The 26823-nt window shown below is 33.4% G+C and overlaps 2 protein-coding genes across 7 annotated transcripts in view; both read right to left on the reverse strand.

The window, feature by feature from the left end:
* Nucleotides 1-3109: 3109 nt before the first annotated feature.
* On the reverse strand, nucleotides 3110-7423 carry NDUFA12 (NADH:ubiquinone oxidoreductase subunit A12). Its single transcript, XM_026698600.2, has 4 exons — nucleotides 7302-7423; nucleotides 6171-6253; nucleotides 5601-5688; nucleotides 3110-4533 (listed from the first exon to the last, which is right to left on the reverse strand). Exons 1-4 carry the CDS (start codon nucleotides 7388-7390, stop codon nucleotides 4353-4355), a joined length of 441 nt encoding a protein of 146 aa, XP_026554385.2. The 5' UTR covers nucleotides 7391-7423; the 3' UTR covers nucleotides 3110-4352.
* Nucleotides 7424-7921: 498 nt separating this feature from the next.
* Nucleotides 7922-26823, reverse strand: part of NR2C1 (nuclear receptor subfamily 2 group C member 1) — a 33083-nt gene continuing 14181 nt past the window's right edge. For all 6 annotated transcript variants that reach the window (XM_087934609.1, XM_087934607.1, XM_026698579.2 and 3 more), the window contains 12 exons: nucleotides 25903-26130; nucleotides 25265-25346; nucleotides 24573-24752; nucleotides 22510-22657; nucleotides 22332-22422; nucleotides 20696-20880; nucleotides 18660-18825; nucleotides 17113-17234; nucleotides 15832-15971; nucleotides 14676-14813; nucleotides 13388-13493; nucleotides 7922-10170 (listed from right to left, as the gene is read on the reverse strand). In XM_087934609.1, the coding sequence (XP_087790735.1) occupies nucleotides 9996-10170; nucleotides 13388-13493; nucleotides 14676-14813; nucleotides 15832-15971; nucleotides 17113-17234; nucleotides 18660-18825; nucleotides 20696-20880; nucleotides 22332-22422; nucleotides 22510-22657; nucleotides 24573-24752; nucleotides 25265-25346; nucleotides 25903-26130 (1761 nt within the window). In that variant the 3' untranslated portion in view covers nucleotides 7922-9995. The remainder of the gene's footprint in view (nucleotides 10171-13387; nucleotides 13494-14675; nucleotides 14814-15831; nucleotides 15972-17112; nucleotides 17235-18659; nucleotides 18826-20695; nucleotides 20881-22331; nucleotides 22423-22509; nucleotides 22658-24572; nucleotides 24753-25264; nucleotides 25347-25902; nucleotides 26131-26823) is intronic.

Here is a 26823-nt window from a genome sequence, read left to right on the forward strand (position 1 = left end):
GAAAAGTTAGCAGCCTTTTTCAGAAGACAGGCACACCAGAGCTTGATAGCCAGGCACCAGTTTTATTGGACAGTATGAAATACAGGACTGAGTGCTAGTTCAGCTAAATCTAAATTAGAGCTGAATGTCAAAATATACTCATAAACTCCCTCCCTGGCACTGTCTGAAATGAAGCAAACCATGGTTAGTCTTAGCAATTAATAGGTAAGCTAAAAAACTGAACTTGAAACATAACTTTTAAATTGTTTCCACTTACTTATTCAAATTAATCAGTTTAGGATTCAAATGAGACAAAATGCAACTAATATATAACAAAATTAGGATATGCCTTGAATATTTGTAATATTAATCTTAATTCTCTAAACACTAATATGAAAATAGCTTTAATTGTATTCCATATCTACCGCATCTAAGAAGTTACCCAAAGGGCAAGGTTCTGAACTAGTCCTCAGCTTTTACACAGATTCATATTTAGGAAACTGATTTATTAGAATTATTAAAATGTATATACAGTTTCAGGCAGAATAGTTTTTATAACATGGCACCAAAGAGATATACTCAGAAAAATATTTGAATATTTAAATGTACTCAAGAGAAACAACTAGGACATAAATTATTATTTTCATGTTTAGCTTGAATAGTAGTTATGCACATTATTTAACTTTACAATATGTTAAAATTAAATCAATATTAAATTCCGTAGGACAAAATTGAAAGACAAAAAGGACAAGTATAAAAAGTGGAAAGAGGGGCAAATAACTAAGGCAGAATACCAGCAAATAGCCCAAGCCTGTAAAGATGAAGTGAGGAAAGATAAGGCTCACAATGAACAAAGGCTTGCAACAAAAGTAAAAAATAATTTAAAAAAAGCTTCTTCCAACATGTTAAAAACAAGAAAAAAAGCCAAGGAAACAATTGGTCCATTGCTGGGAGAAAATGGCAAGAAGGTGACAAGCAACAGGGAGAAAACAGAACTACTTAACTCATTTTTTTACATCTGTCTTTACCCAAAGTGAAAAAACAGCCCAACCTATCAAAAACAGCATAAAAAAAAACAGGTTAGAAACACAAGTTAAAATAGGAAAGAAAATGATAAGTGAACACCTGTCTACCCTAGACGAGTTCAAATCACCAGGACCGGATGGATTACACCCCAAAGTTCTGAAGGAACTGGCAGATGAGATCTCAGAACCACTGAACTATACCTCTTTCAAAGATCCTGGAGCATTGGGGAACTGCCAGAGGACTGGAAAAGAGCTGATATGGTTCCCATCTTCAAAAAAGGAAAAAAAATAGAACCAAAAAGCTACAGGTCTATCAGCCTGACCTCAATACCAGGGAAGATTCTGGAAAAGGTAATCAAGCAACGAATCAGCGAACACCTAGAAGCAAACAAAGTAATAACCAAAAGCCAACATGAATTTGTTAAAAACAGATCATGTCAGACTAATCCTATTGCATTCTTTGACAAAGTGACAAAATTAGTTGACCAGAGGAATGCTGTCAATATAATTTACTTGGACTTTAGTAAGGCATTTGATAAAGTAGACCATAACCTACTCCTAGATAAAGTAGAAAAATGTGGGTTAGAAAGCCTCACAACCAGATGGATTCATAACTGGCTCAGCGTGTAGTCAGTCCTCAATGGAACTGCATCTACATGGATGGAAGTATGCAGTGGAGTACCCCAAGGCCTAGTACTCTTCAACATCTTCACCAATAACTTGGACAAGGGGGTGGATGGGGAACTCATCAAATTTGCAGATAACACCAAGCTGGCAGGAATAGCCAACACTCCAAAAGATAAGCTTAAGATACAGAAGGATCTTGACAGACTTAAACATTGGGCGCTATCTAACAAAATGAAATTCAATAGTGAAGAAAGTAAGGTTCTACATTTAGGCAAGAAAAATCAAATGCACAGATACAGTATATGTGGTATAGTACAGGTACAGTACACAGGTACAATATATTGCTCAATAGTAGTAACTGTGAGAGGGATCTCGGAGTCCTAGTGGACAACCATTTAAACATGAGCCAGCAGTGTGCAGCAGCTGCCAAAAAAGCCAACACAGTTCTAGGCTGCATAAACAGGGATAGAATCAAGATCACGTGAAGTGTTAATACCACTTTATAATGCCTTTGTAAGGCCACACTTGGAATACTTTATCCAGTTTTGGTTGCCACGATCTAAAAAGGATGTTGGGACTCTAGAAAGAGTGCAGAGAAGAGCAACAAAGATGATTAGGGGACTGGAAGCTACAGCATATAAAGAATGGTTGCTGGAACTGGGTATGTCTAATCTGATGAAAGGAAGGACTGAGGTGACATGATAGTAGTGTTCCAATATCTCAGGGGCTGCCACAAAGAAGAGGGAGTCAAACTATTCACCAAAGCACCTAAGGGCAGGACAAGAAGCAATAGGTGGAAACTAATCAAGGAGAGAAGCAACTTAGAACTAAGGAGAAATTTCCTGACAGTTAGAACAATTAATCAGTGGAACAACTTGCCTTGTAAATGCTCCAACACTGGAAGTTTTTAAAAAGATGTTAGATAACTATTTGTCTGAAGTGGTGTAAGGTTTCCTGCCTAGACAGGGGATTGGACTAGAAGACCTCCAATATCCCTTCCAACTCTGTTATTCTATTCTATTCTATTCTAAAATGACAGCAATGGAAGGAGAACTTTCTAAAGCACTAAAAAGGGCTTACTTAAGATCTTTTACATGTCAGAGGTGACATTAGCTGAATGAATTCCTAGCAAAAGGAACGTCTGGGTGACTTCTTTATTTATAGTTCAGTCACTATTCTATAACAAGGAAAAATATTCTAAATACAATATTTAGTATTCATTTATTTGATCAATTTTGATGTAAAAATTATTTTAGCTCAGAATTTGGTAACTAGTGTAAGTTTTGAATATTCTAATGACATTATCAAAACACAATTGAGGTTCAAAATTTTTACACTGTTGATTCTTTTAGGTATTATAAACCTCTAAACAAATCTTAAAAGCATGTTAATTTGAAGCACTTCAAAACATCCTGTATTGAACAATAGAAATATTCTTTTCAAGGTCCGATCAAAAGTGCAAGAAATAAAATGATTCCTTATTACACTATATTTTCACTTTATTTTATTACCCTGATAGTGTTAACATTGGACATTCAACAGACATCTATATTTCATTAGCTTTTTGGTATGATGTTACAAGGTGGAATCAAGAAATTTTCTTTGGTTCACTTAGGTCAGGTCTGTCAAACTCCCAGCCTGTTGGGTGAATGTGTCACATGGTAGCCACACTCATGCCGTTTAGCAAAAGGGAAAAAAGTTCTGATACATCACAAGCTGCCATGACTTTGATACCCCTGACCTAAGCTATAGGTTAACTGTTCTACACACATGTGCTTCAATACTATTTTATGACATGTTTGAAGTTAGTTGACATTCCTCACTTCAGATTTAGTGTCTGATTAAGGTTTTTAGCATTAGTTTTTCGATTACACACTGTGTGACATGAACCTTTTATACATCTAATTTATATATCCAATAATTTCTATATCCTACAATAGAGATCCATTAACAGCAATAGCATTTAGACTTATATACTGCTTTACAGCCCTCTCTAAGTGGTTTAGAGTCAGCATTTTGGGTCCTCATTTTACCTAACTCAGAAGGATGGAAGGCTGAGTCAACCTGGAGCCTGGTGAGATTTGAACTGCCAAATTGCAGGCAGACAACAGCAGAAGTAGCCTGCAGTACTGCACTCTAACCACTATGCATCCATCTAGTGAGGTCAGGAAGAGTAGGTAGGTTCCAGGTTCCATCAATCAAACATTGTATCTTCCTTATGACAACCTTCTAATCCTTTGAAATGACATCCTCAGAGGGGTCTATACTATTTCCTCTTAGTGACTTTATGTAAATTGTTGAAAGCTTGATTGTTTTCCCAGACCATGGACAGAGTCTGTATAATATGGCAAGGTACATTCTTATTTGACCGTATATTGTTTTCTTGTAATTATAGGCTTCCCAAAGTTACTGAGGAATTGTGGACTCTCAAAATTTAATTTATTTAAATACTGGTAATAAATTTATTATATTAGAAATATACATGGTAATATTTTGTAACGAAAGCTACTGGATTCTACCAGACTCTCAATTCTACAAAAATATTCCACAACATGCACTTTTACAGCATTTTATATTATTCTGTTTCTGCCCATTCATTACTCAGCTAAATCTTTCCCAACAGTATTTTGATTTCAAAATGTTTTTAATAAAAGTTTTTATTTTAAATAAAGATACACAACAAATAATCTTTTCTTTACAAATCACCATGTTCTTTTTCTTTCACTTGCTAGGTGTAGATGGTGGAACCCACTCTTGTATCTTCTTACGTGTTGTAGAGTATGGTACATATTGTTTAGGAGTACCACTTTCATTCATTTTATGATTTTGGAAAATGAATTTACGACTCACTGGTGGATGTGTAGTTGGGGGCTCTTCTGTCATACAGTGAATCCAACGATGCCTTGTAAAGAAAAATACAATAAAAAAGATTTCTTAAGGACATATATTTGCACACAAAGATTCACATCAAATTATGTTTTATGGGAAACAGTAATACTACCTAAAACATCAAAAATAGTTACATTTTAAAAATTATGCAGACTTATCAGTTAAATTTTATATTTAATAAATTTGAAGTCATAGAAATTAAATATAGTTGTCAAAAAACAGAGCAATTTCTCATCATTCAATAACTTGACAAAGCTAAGGCTACAAGATTTGAGCTGCAAATGCTACTAGTTTTATAGACCTTTCTGCTGCCAATGAATGGTAATCGGGAGTTTTGAAGTACAGATGCAGTAGTCCAAGAGAAACTTATGCTTATGACAAGCTGACTAAATAAAAATATGATGAAAGTAAATATGAGCATAGACTGAAAAATACGGTAATTTGTATGCCACCCATCTTGCCAGAAGCACTTTTAGGTGATCTACATACATTCAATTAAAATGTAGTAAAACATTAAAACAATAAATAAGGATCATAAATTTAAAATCCAATTAAAATAAAATTAACTAGGATGGAGAGGAAGGGAACAAAGTGTGCACAGGTAAGGAGTGGGGTGTTATTGTGGTAAATTAGCATAATTACTATGGCAATTGTTTGGACTATTGGCTCTCTCTCTCTCTCTCCCTCCCTCTCTCCTTCATATGTAATATTGTTTTTGGTTCTATCAAACTTTTTGTAACATTTTTTTTCAGATTTTATCACAATGAAATACCCAATAAGGCCATTTAATTTTTCCTCAGAATGCTACCAATCATTCTACAAGTACATAAAACAAAATTCCAAAGACACTGGTCAATTTCCAGTAATAAATATGCATTTATAGTGACGTTTGAACCTAACACTTTCACTGATCTGAAATAATGATTCATAATGATACATTTGCTGGTAAAGTGTTAGAGATTGAGGTATAGTTTAAAAGACTCTAATTAATTTACTTTATAAACAGAATTGTTCTAAGCTACCTGTTCTACAAGTTAATAAAAACATAAATAAATGTATGTATCAAACTATCTGATTTACCATTCAGGAGGTATCATGCTTCCATCTAAATCCCAGTATGTGTTCCTGCCATCCATTTCTGCAGTATATATGACCCACCTATGACGACCTAAAAGATAACCATTTTAAAAAGTATATTGGAATTTTTAAATGATGAGTCTATGTATGCTATTTTATTAATTACAAACTAATTCTCTTACAGTTACACAAAATCAAGTTTTGTGGTCATCTATATTTCTATTCTCAATTTTGAGAAGGACTAGCTTGACATATGGAAAGAAACAGGATAATTAGAAACCAAAAATATCATTCACATATACAGTTTTTTTTTTAAATCGAAGAATGCAGGACAACATATGTAACTTTGCTATGACTTCCCAGAAACCAATTTAGTTTAACAATTTAAATAACTATTATATTTGGTGGGGGGAACTTCTAATGGTAAAATTTCAAATGGAATTACAAGCACAAATACCTATTGGTTTTCTATAAGATAAACTACTTGTTTATACTTTTATTGTTGGTAAATATGTTAAATAATCCTAATTCTTTAGAAGAATAAACTCAGATAATCCATACATCCTTACTTACCAAAAAAGAATCTTTTGTCTTCATAGTATTTGTTTCCATATTTATCAGTCCCGACTAGGGTACCAACCTTCAGATCATTGACCCTGTGAATGTCCAAAATAAGATAAAATCTTCAAGGGGTTTATAGTTATGTGACAGTCTACAGGCTTTGCATGCAGAAAGTCTTGAATTTAACCTCTGCCATCTTCAAATAAATTGTGAAAATCTCTCTCTAAAAGCCTGGAGATCACCATTAAATAAATAATGCAAAACTACTGTATAAGGTAGCTTTGGTTGGTTTTACCTTTCAAATATCTTATTAGGGCAATCAAATGGATAAGAATTTGTTTTCAGTTGCTGCTCCAAATAAATAAAACTATTAGGGGAAGGTGAAAATAATAATGTCCCCTACATATTACTTTAATATTATTTATTACATTCTTAAAGTTTACAAATAACACTGCAGAAGTATTATTTCTACCTAACTTGCTTGCAGCTAGACAAGTTATCTGCCAAATGAGTTCACTCAAAATAGTGTTTTGGGTAGCAGCCTGAAAAATTATTCCCAAATAATTTTAATTAATTATCTGTTCTCTAAGTGACTAACCACCTCTGCTGTATTACTTAAACTATTGCTATCCCTTCCTTTAGCACAGCACCGGTGAAACAAGCAGCGCAGATGTCTTTCTTAGTCCAGTTACAGTAACCTTGTTAAAAAGCAAGGTCGAGAGGCAAGGAGCAGCTCGAAGTCAAGAGCTAGGCCAGAATGACAGAATGCAATCTGGACATCCCAAACCTTGGACGGCACCATAAACGGCGCCCCGTCCTTTCGCAGGGATTACGCCCCAGTCAAGAATAGCACAAAGTTAGAGAAATGTTCTCAAAAGTGATCTTCCCAACAACAGGCTTTGCAGCCACTATAAGGTCGCTCTAATTCCCATCTCGAGAGATGCCCGCTCCGGACATCAAAGGTCAGCTTCCCTTCGGCCCTTTTCTGCTTAACTCACGAATTTTTGGAAATACTCTTTCCTCTAACGATCCTGAGGGTCATGTCATTCAACCCTGCGAGACGCAGTTTCCAGCAAGGCATTCCCCAGCAGGGAAGAACCGGCCACCCTCGTTCCTCATGTTGGCGCAACCATCACATTTCACCTGAGCAGTTGCCACATAAGGCCACGAACGCCGCCATGTCCACCGAGCTGTTGCAAGGCCCTCTTCATCACCTGCACATATTCCGCCATTTTCCCTATTCTCGTGGAGCTCCGCCCCTCCTTACTCATTTCTGCGCCTGCGTCGCAGCTCCTTGATTTTTGAAGATTCAACAAGGGAAACTGTTCCGTTTCGCTCAGCTTGCGAAAGGCGATATTTTCAATTTTAACGCATAATTTAGAGCATAGCAATTAATTTGCGTGACAAAATTGAATATGAAAAGAATAACATTTAAACCATTTGGAAATATAACTTTTATCTTGCCATTTTATAACATTTTCAGTTTCAGTATTACCCAATGTGTATCAGACTCAGATTATTTTTTCTGTTGTGCTTCAAACTTGGTACAGTCTCTTAAAACAGGAAACCAAACTCAATTGTATAGAAACGGAGAAAGTAAACAGATAAGCAATAAACAACTGGAAAAACCCTAATGAAGACTCAGTGTGATCATTCACGTTAAATTTCAGAAAAATATTAAACAAATTACTGTATATTGAACTGTAATATTGATGTATAATTTGCCTAAACTTTCTTTAAATAATGCAATTAACAGGATTCTCTAATAAAAGTTACAATTTATTTTTTAAAAAATACAGGCAAAATAGAATTTACACTTCTTTAAGTTTAAAGACATTTACAACAGTATATTACACAATAAGGTAGTAATTGGGACATTATGATGTGTACATTACAAGCGAATCACTAAAACGAATAAAAAATTGGAATGGAATTCAGAATCAATTTCTACTGACTGCAGAACAGATTTACAGACACCATTTAGGGAGGTGTGCAATTCAAATGATTTTTAAATATGCTTTAAAACAGGACAATTTATATATGTAAGATGTTGCCAAAATACATCAAAAGCTACCACAACCGTAGATATGATTAATTTCTGCATGTGCCCAAGTATATGCATATATTTTGTGTGCATAAAAAATTAACTATTCATTATTATTAGGTGTTTCATTATGAAATATATAAAAGATATCCCTTTGTAGTCAAATAATTTTTAAAACCTTGAAGTAAATAATCTTATCTGTCACACATTACATAAACCCCTTTTTATTAATTAGTAGAGCCCATAATTTGATAAAAGTGGTTCTATTGCTGATTAAGAATATCTAAAGTAAGGTTGAATTGTATCATCACTGTATCAGTATCCCCTGATATAGTAATATATTGAATTAATGCTCAACTACCTTTACTAAACAACTAAGGAAAAACACACTTTTAATAAATCTGAAAAGTGCATTTGGAAAAGTTTTCAAAAGCTGAAAATACAAAGCAGCAAATTCAAACATGGAAACATAAAATATGAAATAGGATTCTAGTGCAATCACTGCTATTTAGGAACAACATGCCATTTAGTATGCAATACATATATTTCATCAAGGTTTATTCACTTACTGCCTTTTCAGATTATTTTTTCTAATTTTATCTGAATTCTTTTATGAAAACCTGGAACTTAAACTTTAAAGTTTTAAGAACATAGAGAAAATGAAAGATGGGAGAAGAGTTTTTCCACAGATTAAAGTCTTAAACCTTTAAGGTTTAAGTTGGTAATTTTTATCAATAAAAGTGATAATTTCATTCAGTAGTGTAATTCTAATAGTGGAATAGCATCAATCTGTGGAAAAACTCTTCTCCCATCTTTCATTTTCTCTATGTTCTTCCCAAATTTGCTCCAGGTTTAAGATAAGGGAGCAAACCTGGGATACACAAAAGGACTGAGGAAAAGTACAATGTGCAAGCTTCATTGCTCATATAACACTGGATGTGGCTGAATGTGTTGTTTCACAGAGTTGCATACAATGAAATTCAATATATTTCTCCAAATTTACCTAGATACATGTGCTTAAACATTATTAAAGCACAATCACAATGGCAAATGATTTTGCATGTATAAATAACAGGAGTTAGGAATAACAATTTTGATGTGATTAAAATATCTAGGATTATGTTTACTCTGAAATCTTGGCAACTGATAAATAACTTTGAACATAACAATTATTTGTACTTCAAATTAATCTAAGTACTGCAAAAGATGTAATCACTGATTTGGAAGGCTAACATGAGATAAAGCCCTGTTTTAAGTAATTCCAAAATCACCTGTTTCTGAATAAAAAATTAACTTCTGAAAAAAGTAGCTGAGTTATCCAGAATTGAAACTCTGTCTCAGAAATGGAAGCAGAAAGGAAACTGACAAAAGTAAACTTATAGAAACAAAATACTGAATCCAGAACATTTGGAGAAGAAATTTATTTGTCCTAGTATCAGGTTGAAATGTTTTTTTGAAGCTTCTCTTTATCAAAGGTTAACATGTGTATTTGCTTGAAGTTCACAAGTTCCATGTATAGCTAAGCTACAAAAATAGGATGAACTACACTTCTTGATTTTCACTAATTATCAGAAATGTACAAAGTTCTTGAAAATCAGATAAAAGGCAAGTCATCCTGTACCAGCGAAGATATTCCATTGTCTTTTCCAGATGAATTGCTAAAGAAGAATTAGCACCTTCCTTTATTTTTTGTGCTACACCTTCACAGGAAAACTTTTTTTTATCTCTTGGAGATAATGTACATTTAAATCACCACGATTGCCATGGTATAGAAACTGGTTTATTTATTTTTTTTATATAGTATGGCCAATTATTTGAGAGTTATAGTCTGCAGTCTCCATTCGTAGAATATATGGTATGATACTGTCAATCTGAACATTTCCAATGAGTCCTGCAAAAAACAGTTCTTCTGTGATAGCTGCACTCATCAGTCTTAAGGCTGGCAATCTGAGAAGTAGCCTAGAGAGCCTGGAAGACAGATTTGACAAACAGTGGCGCACTTTTACATGTATAGATGAGACTGATTCTTTAATACCAACAAATATTAGCAAACAAAAAGTATAGTTTTTCAGCAATAAATGCTAAATCAAGCATTATTCATATTTTTCATGATACAATCCTGTTGGCAACTCAAGCTAAATACCTCATTTCTGAAATTTTTGACAGACACAATATGAGGACCTCCATCCTCCCCACATACTTTACACCAGGGGTCGCCAACCTTTTGGACCTCAGGAACAACCAAACTCATAATTTTAGATCCCAGGGACCACTAACCGGTTCTGCGGGCATGGCCTAATTTGTGGGTGTGGCTTGATGGCTGGGCATGGCATATATGCAAATATTATAAATATTTATATACATATTTATTTATTTTTAAAAGAGCAACTTTTACCCAAAATCAGGCAAAGTAGGCAGGCAGATTGAGTTGCTCACGGAATCAGATTAATTCAGAAATTTATCTATCTGCCATTGGCTAGCTCAGTCTGTCACATAAAATTTGCTTGCAAGCAAACTCATAAAATTAACTCACAACACACCATGTATGTAAATATTGAATTTTTTTATTTAAAAAAGAGCAACTTTTACCCAAAATCAGGCAAAGCAGGCAGATTGAGTTGCTCACAGAATCATTCAGTGATCTATCTATCTGCCATTGGCTAGCTCAGTCTCTCAAATTTGCTTGCAGTGAGTCTGCACTGAATTCGCTTGCAAGCAAAACTTCAGTCCTAAGGGAGGTTCAGCTGTGCTTAAAAGCAGAGCCGAAGATCTAAAGACTAGCTAGAAAGCAAGAAATCCAACCATTTCCTGCATCCTAGCTAATCTAAATCTCCCGGCACAGCAGAACAGATGATGGTCAGAAAAAGGAAAAATAGAAATTTAGCAGGCAAGTTTACTGGGTAAGGAGTGGGTGGGAGGAGAGGGTTCCTGTGGGCCATGTGGGCGGCGCAGACTTGTGTTTTTGTGCAGCCTGGATTAATTGCTTTGGAGGGGTGCTCTGGGGGCAAGATTTCTCTGTGGCCCACCAAAATTTTCTCACTGCCCACCAGTGGGCAACCACTGTTCTAAAGCACCATTTTTGCTTTGAATCCAATATCATGAAGAGAACTACATTTGTAATTAAATTGAATATTCTGTCTGGGTAAACTTCACTACTATTATCTATGGGTTAGTTTTAGCAGAAAAAGCAATTTGATAAGTTCATTTTTGTCAGTGACCATCTTAAAACAAGATTTAACAGAATCCAGCTATGCATGTACAATTTATATGGATATAAGTAAAATAACACAGAACTACATTTTATTAACACTAAAATAAGAGCTAAAACTAATATTTAAGATTAGGTTAGATTTTTTTAAAAAGAATAAAAAATTAATTAAAAGTGAACTCTAAAACTAAATGCTTGGTTTATAGTGCAGTAAAATGTTATATAAAATTATATCCAATTATAAAATCTAATACATTAATAAGTGAACAATTGATTATTCATATATGATAATGTTTGAGAGAGCAAACATGAAGATATTATTCAAATAATCTAGAAATCAGTTGTTTGCATAAATTCAGAGTTGTGTGAAATTTTGCTACATTATGTATAATAAAGCTCCATGATTGTATATCTGACAGACTCAACAGCTTATTGTAGCCCTACGTGGAAATGAAACAAGTATGCTATCCTCCTTGCTAGGAAATTTTGATCTTGAATTATTATATTTCATTCATGTAATTTTGCACTAGCTTTTGCAAGTGATTCAGTCCTAAAAACTGTACAAGATCATACAATTAGGCCAAGTAACTTTTTAGTCCATCAGTCTTCCTCCAATAGGAAGCAATTAGATGTCATTGATTAGTTCACTAGCACACTAGATAGTATACTGAGGTTTACAGTATTGTCAAAAGGAGTAGGGGGTGGCAGTCATGGCCAAGAGGGTCTTTGTGCCAATTGTGTTGTGCACCAGTTGCACCCTTAGCTGGATCTGTACATGGTCCCTCATATCTTAGCTGGATCTGTACATGGTCCCTCAATCATCTCTTGGCTGCATTACTGCCTCATATTCTACATGGAGCTACCCTTGAGTAATTGGAAGCTGCAGCTGATGCAGAATGCAGTAGCATACAACACTTGGAGATCCTAGGACCACAACTGCACATGCTGTGCTGGTTACCTTCAGGATCCAATTCAAGGTGTTGGCTGTTACTTTTAAAGGCCTATATGGCATGGCAGGATATCTAAGGAGCTATGTCTCCTAAATGAGACTAACCTGCCCCACTCATGCCAGTGGAAGAGGTTGGTATGGATCCCATCCTCTGAGGAATTCTAGCAGCAGGTTCAAGAAGAGGCATTTCCACTGTGTTCCATCGCTGGGGAAAACTCTATCACTGGAGATGAGAACTGCTTCCAGCCTTTTGGCCTTCTGGAAGGGTATCAAAACTTGGCTTTGCCAGTTGGCATGGGACCCCAAGAAGGACATTCACCAATCGATGTGGCTGATGGGGTAAGAAGATTTCATTCATGTCCCCTGACTCTTGGTTCTGATGTCAGTATACTTTTAAAATCATAATCTGTGTAGTTTTAATGTTTTAATATTCTAATTTTTTTTTACTTATGCAGCAAGATGGAGATTTAGACTTCCTTGAGGGATTATTTGTCAGAGGGCAAGAATTAACCAGTCCAAATCTTAATTTTATAAGATTTTGTTATATTAATAATAATTGATTATTATTTATTGATAAAAAAGTTTTAGTGCCATAGGAAAAAGAGTTCAGTGTTCAAGTGAACACAATATTGCCTGGAACAGAAATGTTTTTTACAAATGGCACTAAATTTGAAATATTTACTTGTGCAAAATAACTGACAGGTTCTTGAGCTATGTGTACTTCAGTGGCACCATATAGTTTTTTATACTAATAAACATTTAAAAAGTGTGTGCAACCATACAGGATTTTTTTTACTAGACTTTATACAGTCTGTAACTTTACACCCTATTATTTTAGGAGAAAATCAAATATGAATTTAAATTGATATCTGCTCTCCATTTAATGTTAATCCTGCAAGAAAATACAACGAAGTAACACTATAGCAATATCATCGCACAATGAAGATAAAAAAAGGTTGAAGTTTCTCAAACAAATTTTAAAAGCATTTAAAATACTGGAAATAGATACATGTTCAGATTCTACACACCTGTAGGTATCATCTGGATATACTTTCATTACATAATCCTGGAATTCCATATATGCCTTTTCTTGAAATTTTTCAATCTGTTCCACATTTTCTAAGCCTGGATGATCTAAAACAAATCTACAGTTATATTTACTTGAAATAATATAGCTATAAGAAGGGTGCAACTAAACGTATTTTACGACAAATATTTTGATTTTAAAATTGTTCATCACATGTTGAAAATTAGGACTACATCATTTATACTTTGCTGGAATAGTAACATTTTATTTGAACAGGTAAAGACATCAGAACTCAATAGTTCCCATAAAAATTATCAGAACTTGAAATCTATTGAAGTAAAAAATGCTTTCTGACCCACTTATGGGGAAGATCATAGTCCTTGGGTAATAACAATTACATTACAAAATTGGACATTCCTTCCAAGATCTATCCAGAGTAAAGGATAGCATTTTATTAACTTGAGCTTCCTAGGCAATCATGGCAGATTTCCAAGTGAAACCCTGCCTTCCCAATAAAATTAAATGAATCCCAAGATCTTGCATTAGGTTATCAATATTTTGAGATTTTGACGATCCAGCCTCCAGAAATTATGAATGCTCCAACACTGGAAGTTTTTAAGAAGAGATTGGAAAACCATTTGTCTGAAATAGTGTGGACCTAGGGGTTCCTGCCTGAGCAAGATGTTGGACTAGAACTCCTCCTCCAGGGTCTCTTCCAACTCTGTTATGCTGTTTTGTTTTGTTCTGTTTTGTTCTGTTCTGTCCTGTCCTGTCCTATTCTTTTCTACTCTACTCTATTCCATCCCTATCCCTATCCCGAAATTTTGTTACTGAGACATACACATCGTCAGATTCCACAAATTGCTCCACTTCAGCATCATAACCATGTAAGAACTTAGCATCAATCTGGACCACATTCACAGCCCACATACTGATTTAGAGATGACTGAGACATCCATATATTTTTGTTAATTATTTGATTATATCTATGTGTTGGTAAGATGAAACATGAACAAAATTGATTATCTCAGTCAGTATATTTATAGAAAAGTTAACTATGGCACAAGCTATTTCCCTCATGGAGAGAATGTTTCCATGCCAAATACTGTATATTCAAATATGTCTGAATTAGATGTATTGAAATTAGTGTAATACCAAGTAAAATAGCTAAGGACAATCATTTTTATTGCCATGCATAAGAATTTATATATGACAAGGCAGCTATTCTGTTCCATATTTTCACACAGACAGAAGAAGGACAAATGCTTTAAATTCATCTATTTACATACCAGGACTGAAGAGGACAATTGCTTTCAAATAAGCATATTCATAACCATCAAGACAAAGCTTCACCATGCTGTTGCAGAACTCCTGAAGTTTGAAGATATGCTCCATCATTAGTTTTCCTCTATCTGCTGATAACTTATCTACATTAATACAAAGCAATACAAAGATTCTTACTATCTTAGAATTTTAAATTATTTTAAATTTAAATAAATTTAAATCCAGATAGCCACTATTATACTCTTAGTCAAAAAATTGTTAATTACACTTTTCACAATCTATGTAGCAGTTTATTACTCTAGCTGCAGAAATACATAATATATTTATATCTATCTATCTATCTATCTATCTATCTATCTATCTATCTATCTATCTCTATCCTGTTAGAATTAACTAAATTCTCAGCTAATTCACTGATATACTAATATTAATTGGATTGACATGGGCAGCTATAGAAATGGAATAAATTAACAAACAATTAACAGATGAATAGAAATAATGAATTAAGTATGAAATCATAGAGAAGATAGTGTAATAGGAGAGTGATATAAAAAAAACAGAATTATAATTGTTTCTACATTTACTCTTTTCCTTTCAATTGCCACGTTTTATTCATCTCCTTTTTGCATGAATTCAAATATCTCTAAATAATGACACATCCTTATGTTTTTTCTACACTATTATATTTGGCAAAAAAAAATTCTACCAGCCTGTCCAGAGGAAAATAATAAAAAAATAGCTTTTAAAAGATGCTGTCAAGCACAACTGGAGTTAGTGATTTACTGTCCTTTTATTAGTCAAGTAATGGTGACTATTTCCTGTTATTTTTATAATGAAATAGTGCCATTTCTGTTTTACTGAAAAAGACTGAAAACAGTCTCTTTTTGCCATGAATGCACTTAAATATACACATATCAATTCAGCATTATTTGTATTACCCCACAGAGTACATTAAACTTGTCTGACTATTATTAAAGATGAAGTTTAAAACTTGGACAGATTAAAATGGAAGAAAAAAAAGAAGGAAAAGGTATATAAGGAAAAAACAAATATAAGAAATACAATTAGATGCAAATAGGCCTTAAGATTTCAATAGCAAAACAAATAACACAAGTTACTGAGACCACCCATATCTATGTACCCTGGTAAGAATATATTTACCTTGCTGTAAACTATTGTGAAGATGATTAACAAATGCAGTTAAGATTGTTGCTACATTCATTACTTGTGAACACTGTGCCAGACCAAGTGTAAAAAGTTCATTCCAGCAGGCTTTTACTAATGATATGCTATTATCCTGCCTATTTAAAAACAAACAAAACCCATAATTATTTAATGAAAATATCTGCTTCAATTCAACATGTGCATAACTCTGTTATGCAGTCTTTCTTATTATACAAGGAAAATTTCCAGGCATAATTTTAATAAAATGTGTCTCATCAATAAATTTAGTGCGGCAATCAGGAAGAGGAAAAGAGATGGGGTAGTTGGTTCACACATATCACACAATGCCATAAACAATGCTTTATAAACTACAATGGTTGGATTCATACAATCAAACCAAATCAGTATTATAGTTCAGTATGAATGCATTTCAAAATCCACCCAAGTAACATGATAAAATTATTTTCCATAGAATACTATATGTAAGATGTTACTCATCTGTGTGGTACCAGTTCAGTTGGAAGTATTCTGACAAGACAGAAAATGAAATTGAAATGCTGAGAAAAGCCGATATTTATGAAGTATTTTAGTAAGATTAAAATAATTTATCCTCTTACTTGGCCTTTTGGGAATTGCATTTGGAAAATATCAGATTGGAAAAAGTTAAATTTTTGATATTTTTGATTTAATATAAGCCTCAAGTAATATAAAGCTGTGTTGTAAAGCAAGCTCAATTGGAAAAAATCCTGCTCTTACTTTTTGTTTCTAAAATAAAGGCCAGATAAACCAATCTATGGCACAATCCCTTTTTTTCTCATGTGTAAGGCAAAAAAACAAAACAAAAATTACAAGCAAACTTCAGGGATTTTATTTGGTCACGGCAAGTGCATTATCACTGTCTGCTAAGTATGATCAATAGTAGGTAATTATGACAGTTGTGTAAAATAAGCAAAGTATCTAGAATATTCTGGCCATAAAAGTTCTCTCTGTCAAGAAAAGTTGAAAGTGAGGTTGGAAGCTATTGGAAAATGCTAATCAGTGCTATTTATGCTTGTATGCTGTCCTCATCCCAGATAAAGGTAGGATTTTGTATAAAATGTTTGGCCAACTATAAATGTTTGGCTTGGCCAGCTAAAAATTATACATTTTTAAATGTCCATGCACCATAACAACAATATTAATGCAATTATATTACAATTATTCAACCTAAATATTTTGACATATGCCAAGAGAAATATTGCTTAGAAACTTGATTAATTCACCTTTTTCAGTACTTACCCTAAAGCTTGAAAAGAAGGAATAGAACGGGCCCAGTGCATAGATAAGAAAAGCAATCTGGACGCTGATTCACAAATATAATGAACATTCAAATATTCAGGCATAGGTGAAGGCATGGTGAGCTGTCAGAAAAGAATTTTAAAAATGAACTTTTCTGATATAAGTTGTATATAAAGTGTGTGTGTTTCAAAGCCTAGCATAGTATCAACTATCAGAATTGGAACACTTTTTAATTAATACCAATATTCTTAATAATCTGTCTCAGATAAATGAATTATTATAAAAACTTCACATAAATATAAATGTATTTCCTTCAATAAAACTATACTAAAAGAGAATAAAGAATAGCATATTCAAAATAGTTTACAGAATAAACAATGTCCATATAATCTGTTCCATTCCAATATCACTGTTAACTTAGCAAAGATAAATGCTTCTTTTTCCTTCTGACCCATTCTTATTTCCTTAAATTCTCTGTTGTGCCAGGTGGCATAACAGATTTGAGTGGGTCCCAACCTCCAGGCCGCCTGGAAGATGTTAAGACCTAGGCTGAGATACTACAAGAATTCCAAATTAAGTCACATAATAGTGTGGGAGGCATGTTTTATTTTAAAAAGGCCCATAACTAGTACATTCTAAAAAACCTGAATTTTTTAGAAACCTGAACTTTGTTTACTAAGAGATATGTTGCACTGGTTTTGATATGTGAAATAATTTATTCTTTAGCAGCATATTATTAAAATGCATAATTAAACTTGGCTTGGAAAAATTAAAATAGCTACATCCTATATAAATTACTTAATACTGTTTTATTTAATTTCACATCTAGTAAAATTAGTCTACAGAGCTCTCATGGTGGGTATTTAGCCTCCATATCTATCAGAATTTCTACTGAACCATTCTATTATGTTCAAAGAGCTGTGGTGGTGCAGTGGTTAGAATGCAGTACTTAGGCTACTTCTGTTGATCACCAGCTGCCAGCAGTTTGGGTCTAACTGGCTCAAGGTTGACTCAGCCGTCCATCCTTCTGAGGTCGGCTAAAATGAGGACCCAGATTGTTGGGGAAAAATATGCTGACTCTATAAACCGCTTAGAGAGGGCTGTAAAGCACTGTGAAGTCTAAGTCTAAGTCTGTAAGTCTAAGTGCTATTGCTATTTACTGCAAAAGTATCAATTCTCCTTACTACTAAATGTTCTGTATTGGTACTCCTTGTTTAGTGACTGCTTTATACAACAACTATGCACAGTTACAGTATTTACCACCTTTGGACGTCTGTAAAGCAAAACATGAAAATCACAAGCACAGTAACAGTTTTACTTAGAGACTGCTCAGCTTAATGACCAAGCTGCTGGTTCTATTTGTGAATGTTAAACGAGGAGCATCTGCATTGCTCAATTAAGCAATTGATGTTCTCTAGAGCTGTCAACCACTACAATTGAACTCAAATACATTCCTCAAATATTAAATATATATAAACTCAAACTTTAAAATAATCCCTACAGAAGTTAAAACAGCAGATTTATAGATAAATGCATATTTTAAGTACCCGGAAAGCTACATGAGCATCGGTAAGTAGTGGGCCTTCTATTTCAACAATATTCATGCTTGCTTCTTCTCCAGCTAAATGAGCACTTGCTTCCATACTTTCTGCAGAACTCGGACATGGTGTACTTTCTCCTGGGTTTAATGCTTTTGCAAGAGTATCAAATGCCCTATAAACAATACAATGGATACTAAGATTAATCAACTATGAAAGTTATTGATCCAAAGAATACCAATTAAATTAAATTGTAAGAGGAAAGGAAGAACCAGAAATAAGTTCCCAATCCTGAATTTTGAAGACCAACTAGGCAGAACCTGAAGATACAATTTCCTTTTAGTACAAAGTGCTGAGGTGTGAGCCACAAACACTAGGATCCTGTTAATTCATACAGTTCATTCTTACTATCTAATATGCCTACAGTTCAAAACTCAATCAGTCAATATTAAAAAGAAAACTGTTACATAATTTTGAGTATCAGCATATATTTAGGATATTCCAAGAAATTCTGGGACATACCTCCAGGAAATTAGTTATCAGAATCATAAATCAACTTCAATCTGTGATGCAAGGTTCTGTTTTTTTTTAATCTAGTTAAATAGTTTCCTAAATTGAAACTATTGTTAATTAACCCATAAAAAGATGGTTCAAGGCACTCTAAAAAGATAAGAATGCCAAAATAATGGAGCAAGTGAACATAATATTCATGCATGTATCTCCTGCTCGAAAATCAGGTAGCGAGCATGACCAGTTTCTGCACAGCTCTGGTTTGTGCACCAGCTGCAATCTTTCCTGGTTTCTGACTCCCAGTGCTGTTACTCAAGCCCTAGTCATCTCTCATCTGGACTACTGCATATCCAAGGGGTGAAATCCATTCAGAAGTTTCAGCTGGCATGAAGTGCAGTGGTGTTTGGAGCCCATTTTATACTTCTGCTCTGCAAACGTGATTGTCTACAATCTGCTTCTGAGGAAAGATCAAGGTATTATGATCTTTAAAGCCTTTAATGGTAGGTCTAAGTTACATGATGAATCTTAATGGCACAGGTACAGGTTTACCTTGCCTGTCCTACTCATGCCAGCAGAAAGGGCATACTATAGGTCCTGTTGGTCAAAGAACTCTGACTATCAGGATCCAGAAGAAGAGCCATCTCTGCAACAGCGCCTGTCCTTTGAAACATCCTAACCTCGAGAGTAATATCTGTCCCCACTCTCTTACCCTTCCATAGAAGTCTGAAGACCTGCCTTTGCCAGTTGGCCTGAGGACCCAATGGGGGAGTTCCATGCTTGAGGTGGATGCTTGATTGATGGCAAACTCCACCTCCCCTCCTTGCTCTCTGCTCTTCACCCATCCACCTTTTTGTTATTATATTGATATATCCTTATTGTTTTTTCATTATTTATTTCATTGTTTTATTTTACTTGTTTTGTTTACATTTTTCATTTCTTTCTTTTTACAGGTAGACTTTGATTTACAAACATAACTGAGTCCAACATTTTTGTTGCAAAGTTTTCTTGCCACAGCTGTAAGGTGAATCACTATGGTTGTTAAGTTAGTAACAGTCATTAAGTGAATCTGGCTTCCCTATTGACCTTGTTTCCTAGAAGATGATCACATGACCCCAGGACACTGCAATTGTCATAAATATGAGCCAGTCGCCATGTGTTTGAATTTGATCTCATGACCTTGGGGATGCTGCAATGGTTGTAAGTGTGATAAATTACTTTTTCCAATGCTGTTCTAACTTTCAACAGTCAATAAACAAATTATTATAAGTCAAGGATTACCTGTATTGTGTGTAAGCTGGTTAGAATAGCCCCATTGCCAGTTAGGCAGCAAATAAATTTGATTAATTAATCTCGATAATAAAATAAAGTACATGTATCCCAAATAGGTATCTCTGTTAAATTCTGTTAAACACTTAGGTGGCTGATTTATATTGCCTACTAAGATACAGTTGAACATTCAACATTATTTTTTCAAATTTCTTCAAGATTGCATTTCCTATGTTATGACAGAACATTTGGATACTATTACTCCTTACCTTGAAACATCAGCACTTGCATGTTCATCTTGCTGAAGCTCTGATAATGATGTATCTCCATTGCTTAAGTTTTCTATCATTGACAGATCATCACTATTTTGAGATATATCTTTGGACTTATTTAGATTTGCTAATGAAGTTACAACATTTGCTAAAGTACTTAAATCTCCTTGACACGTTTCAACCTAAAGAATGGGAAAAAGTAACTTTGTCATTATTGATAGGTAGTATTCCTGGCACTATTCTTATTATTGCAGAATATTTGTTGATAGTTTTATAAGGTGCTTGATTAATAGACAAAAATCAAAGTACTGATACTAGCCAAATCATTATATATTTTAATTAAAAGTTATTGTTTAGCAATGTTTTTGACAGAAAGCGTTTTATAAATACTAAACTGGTAGAAATTGCTACAATCTTTATGTTAATAACCACTGAAATATTAGATGATACACAACTAACAATGACTACCAACTCTTACTTGCAGAAACAAGAACCTCAATAAATCTTGCCATAAAATTTCCATTTGAGAGATTAGCATAATGTTGCAACCTAGGAATTTAAACACAGTCTCTGTCATGTATTGAAAGAGAAGTCATTTGGGTTTTGAATATAAAAAGGGGATTCTTGCACATCCAAATATCCTCTCTATGACAACTTTCTTTGGCAGAGATTACTCAGGAAGTACTTTTGTCTTCGACTGAATTCTGATGTATATTTAATCTTTTTGTGGTGAGAAAAGATTCAATCAAACTATCCAAAGATTAGGATAAACACTGAGGTGATGATACAAGGAGGAGATAAGCATTGAAGAATAGGCCAAAAGAAAGTATTTTAAAACAATGTACAAAAGATGCATTTTAACAGAAAAAGTACAAGTCTTTAAAAAAAGACAGTCAGATGAACTCACTTTCTAATCACATTCAGAAATGTTTAATTGAACTTTATAGATAATAATATATTCAAAACTGTGAACAGTTTGACACCTAGTAAAATTTATCTTCTTAGGTTTAAAATTTTTTAAACAGAGTAAAGAATTTAAAGCAATTATACAATTAGCAAAAAGAAAAAAATGAAAAAGATTTGACTTTAAGAAAGTTTTAAACAGATTGGAAAACCGAAAAGATTTTGGAATATTGTTATTTTTGTTGTAAGAATTGAAAAACAAAAATATAATTAAATAATATACTTATGGGAAACAACTCAAATGGATCTAAATTTGTATTGGGAATGAGACTTGATGAAGATTGCAAATGGACATTGCAGGGAACTTATCAGAAAAGAGTTAAAATGGCTAAGCCAGTTCAAAAGAATATAAATTTGGATTATTTGATCAGGAAAAAATTAACTGTTTGATATTTATGGTAATTCCTAATGACTTTTTGCTGAACAAAGACCGAAAAGATGGCAATTCCCTAACTGCATATAGTTAAAGTTAGGCTAAGGGGAGAAGTTTTTTTTTCCCACCTTCATTTGCAGGTGTATTTTCACCTTCATTCATGAGATTTTTTTAATTTGTTCTTTAAAAAGAGGGTGGAATGCTATTATATTACCTTATGGATGGTATGATAAAACTTGGAAGCCACTTCTTTAATATTATAAAAATATTGTAAAAATCATTTATTTTATCCAATACCTTATCTGCAGTCATCAGTACTGCAGGTTCATTCTTTAATCCAGACTGATGAATATTAACAAACATTCCAGACTCCAACATTCCTGTTGATCTGAAATGAAAGAACACAAACATTGCTTCATGATTTTAGAAAGGCCTCAATGTCAAAGAGATTGAAACTAGATTAACATTTACATACCTTGCTGTTTCGCTATCTGTTACAAAAGTAGGAGTTGCTGTAAGTGGGCTTCGCAAATCTTTTCGAATATAAATCTTTTCTGTAGAAGCTGCACAATTTGAAGATTTTTCTCGCGATGCTTCAACGGGTTTTCTTTCACATTGTACAGCTACAAAGAATGATGGAATTATCAAAATCAATTCAATATTCAACACATTTGGCTTTAATTTTAGAAAACTGTTTTGGATTTTTAGTTACTTGGTCAACTTGATAGTTTTAAATGTAATTGCTTCTTGTATCAAATCTAACCAATTTATTTTGAAACAACCTCAGATATTATTGATGATTATCTTATGGCTTGAAGTTTGGTATACAGAATAGCATACCATTATTTCTTTTATACGTAAATTCTAATAGAAACAGCATACGTATAAATATATATAAATGTATAAAGCTTATCAAGATTAATATTATAAGATCAGAATTCATGCAGGGGAAACAGGAGGTTAGGAATAAGAAGATCATAACTTTATAGTATTTTCTAATCACTTTTTATTACTGAAACATTCCCAGTATTGTATTTCTATCAATGCATAATTATGCAAAACCTAAATAAGAACATTTTTTACAGTATTGCCAATTTATGTAACTGTACATTTTCATAAGAAAATATTCGTTCGTTAACATTTCTACAACAGTAATTTCCAATCTTATATTGTCTCTGGAATGTTTGAAGATATTCATTCAATTATTTTCTCTCAAGTCTGTATTTGTTATCTCTGGAGAAATAGTGAGCCCAAAGGGCTTAGCAAAGACTAACAACAGGTTTATTTACTGTATAATTGTGTCCGTTTGCACAGCAAGCTCAATCCTCTCATTTGGTTGTATGTTTTAAAGCAATTACAATATCTTTGGTAAACCTCCAAGAAAATTGATACTTATTTTATTGAGAATCTCTAGAAGCCTCCTAAGGAATCTTGTGGTCTGTTCAAACAGAATTTGAAAGTGATTGGTCTGAAAAAACTGATGCCACTGTTTTGAGCATCAGAGAAAGATCTCTTTCAACCCAAGTAAATGAATGAGTTGTTTTTCATAGAGGTCAATATGTATAGTTCTCTGTTTTATAATGGCGGAAAAGAATGAGACTTGTAAAATCTAAAATATCTTACATCTTTAAGATATACTGCAAGCCTCTTTATCAGTATTATAAACTATGGTGGCGCAGTGGTTAGAGTACAGTACTGCAGGCTATTTCTGCTGACTGCTGGCTACCTGCAATTTGGCAGTTCAAATCTCACAGGCTCAAGGTTGACTCAGCCTTCCATCCTTCTGCATAAAATGAGGACCCAGATTGTTGGGGGCAATATGCTGACTCTGTAAACTGCTTAGAAAGGGCTATAAAGCACTTTGAAGCAGTATATAAGACTAAGTGCTATTGCTATTATATATGCACACATCTAAGAATTCTAACCTACAGATAGTCCCTGACTTACAACAGTTCATTTAGTGACCGTTCAAAGTTACGTCATTGAAAAAAGTGACTTATGATCATTTTTCACACTTACGACTATTGCAGCATCCTTATGGTCATGTGGTCAAAATTCAGACATTTGGCAACTGATTCATATTTATAACACTTTGCCTTGGCCGAATAGGTGGCAATATAAATTCAATAAATAAATAAATAATGTCCCAGAATCATGTGATTTTCTTTTGTGACCTTCTGACAAGCAAAGTCAATGGGGAAGCCAGATTCACCTAACAACCAAGTTACTAATTTAGCAACTGCAGTGATTTACTTAACAACTGTGGCAAAAAAGGTCATAAAATGGGGAAAAACTCACTTAATAAATGTTTCATTTAGCAACATAAATTTTGGGCTCAATTGTGGTCATAAGTCGAGAACTGCCTGTATAAGAATCCTAATAAGAAAGATCATTCCCAAAATAATTTAGTCTTTACGGCGTTAAGTGGCATTTTCTTTCTAAAACTTTTAATTTATTATTTACCAAGATAAATGTATCATGCAAGAATGGTGCAAAAAACAATACAGCATTACATGAGTGTATTTCTTTTAAACTTACAGTCTTGTTTCATTCCAAATGCAATACATCTCTGCAACCTACAGTACTGACATCTGTTTCTATGATGCTTGTTAATCACACAGTCTCTTGTTCCCCGACATGAATATACTAAATTCTTCCGTATACTTCTTTTAAAGAATCCTTTGCAACCTTCACAGGTCACTGCTCCATAATGGCGTCCTGATTTCATAACAAAATGTATTAATTTTACTCTAAGTTTGCTTCTGTTAATACACACTAACAAATGTACTGTTCTCAGAACTACTGTATGCTCAAAATGTTCTCAAAATACAAAATGTTTCATGCTTAAAATGAGATAAATGTTGCCACTGAGAAAAGAATGCAGGCTTATGGAATGCAGACATTTTTATATTTCTAGCATACACTCATCAGAGATACTCCTATCAAGTACATGGAAATAGAAATTGATATGCTCAAAGAACTGTGCTAGTTATCACATATAAGTGCTATTCAAAATGGCTCATTTTAAGCAGAATTATTTCAGGCTTTCAACAGTTTGATTTTTCCTTTCTAATATGTGGCAAATTGTTTTTAACAGCTCGTAGCTTTGATGCAGTCATATTTATGCAATGTTTATTACTCATAAAAGAAAAAGAAAATTAAATGCTTCATAAGATGAACATAGGTTAAACAGTCTTCCAATTCAATCTTCAAAGTATATAGTGATTTACCTGAAGCCTTGTCTCCACAAACAACACAAAGATCAAATACTTTATTTAAGGTTTGTTCTGCTAAAGAATTGTCTGTCAAAATCTGAAAAAAAAATTACAATATAATACATCTTGTTTTCACTTACTTGTTTGCTTAAAGTCATATCTATAGAAATCCCCAAAAACCAAGGAAGCTAAGCATATTTCAAAGGTGTGTGTATGGTAATATTTCAGAAATTATTATAGCTTTACCTATAATCCTGCACTTGGTAAAAAATGAACAGAAAAGAATAAAAATTATTATTATTAAAGGCTTATAAGTCTTTCTTTAATTTAATTTTTCTATTTTATTGAATCTATTCAAAATTAAATTGTATTTACTTTAAAATATTAAGATTTAATTTAAGATGCAGAATATGTAGAATGATTATGAATACAGTTTTATTATATTTTTTCTAATTTCATGAGTATCATAAACAATAAAACTATTCACTGGACTACATTCTTCATTATCTAATTTATATCAAAGAACTCAGTATTCCTCTTATCTCAAGTTGCTATATGTTGATAGCATGAAAATGCTTAGCATAATTACTGGGAACAAAGCTTTCATTTTTAAAAGTTGTATGAATAAACTATCATAAAATAGGACTTCATACCTGAATGTGCTGTGCAGATATATCTGGAGTTGTAAAAAATAGTTGGCCTCCTGCAGCATCGGGAGTTGTTAGAAAAACTTTTCCTGGTGTAGCATCTTGTCTTGCAAGGATCACTTTACTTGGGGTAGAACCATCATGATTTGTTAAAATGAACTGCTTGCTTGTTGCAGTCTGATCGAGTGCTGTCACAATCTGAATTTTCTGCCCTGTCTGTTGATCTGTAACGATCTGGTGACATATTTACTTCAACTTATTATTGTGGTTTATTATAATTTTTTAAAAAAGATGTGATCTAAGATAAGCTGTGATATTATCAAGTTTGACTGACAAAATGAATCTGCTTTCAGAAGGTCATCAAGTATAGTATTCCATGAATTAACATTAAGGACAACGATATTTCAGCCTTAAAAATTGTGCCCAGATAACTCTCAGAATCCTCGTCTGTGGAAAATTACTCAATGGAATACATTTTATAGTTGAGTTCTCAATTTACCAATAATTTTAAAAAATCTATACTTGCTGGCCTGAAAAGGATTTTATAACTTTTATTAAAGAGATAATAGAAATCAAAACCCTAAAAAATACATGCACATATTGGAATTGTTTCAATTCTTTTCAAGGCAAGAATTTATTCCTAAAAATGTACAATAGAAAGAATACTAGACAGCCATCCATCTTTCTCAGTCAACGTGTTGGAAAAAAATTATTATCAAACACATTGTCAGGTTTCCAAGTGATAAAATCCATTTTAAAAGAAAATAACAAAGTCCATCTTCAAAAAGATTTCTTTTATTCAGGAAAGCATCAAATTGGCAAAGTCCATAATAATTCCAGATCTGACCCAACCTGGAATTACCCCACAACATTAGAAGTTAGAAACAACCCCCAAAAGTCACATTCTCCAATAGAAGTAATTCAACG

The sequence above is a fragment of the Pseudonaja textilis genome, chromosome 5 (assembly GCF_049901715.1).
Source record: "Pseudonaja textilis isolate UNSWEBS1 chromosome 5, rPseTex1.2, whole genome shotgun sequence".
Classification (NCBI taxonomy): Eukaryota; Metazoa; Chordata; class Lepidosauria; order Squamata; family Elapidae; genus Pseudonaja; species Pseudonaja textilis.

Excerpts from the sequence above, each read along its gene's own strand:
- NDUFA12 (XM_026698600.2), bottom strand. The coding sequence starts at position 7,390 with ATGGCGGAATATGTGCAGGTGATGAAGAGGGCCTTGCAACAGCTCGGT. Across the intron at positions 6,254-7,301 it reads CTTATGTGGCAACTGCTCAG|GGTCAATGATCTGAAGGTTG; the intron begins GTGAAATGTGAT and ends GGACATTCACAG. Across the intron at positions 4,534-5,600 it reads AGCATGATACCTCCTGAATG|GCATCGTTGGATTCACTGTA; the intron begins GTAAATCAGATA and ends TTTCTTTACAAG.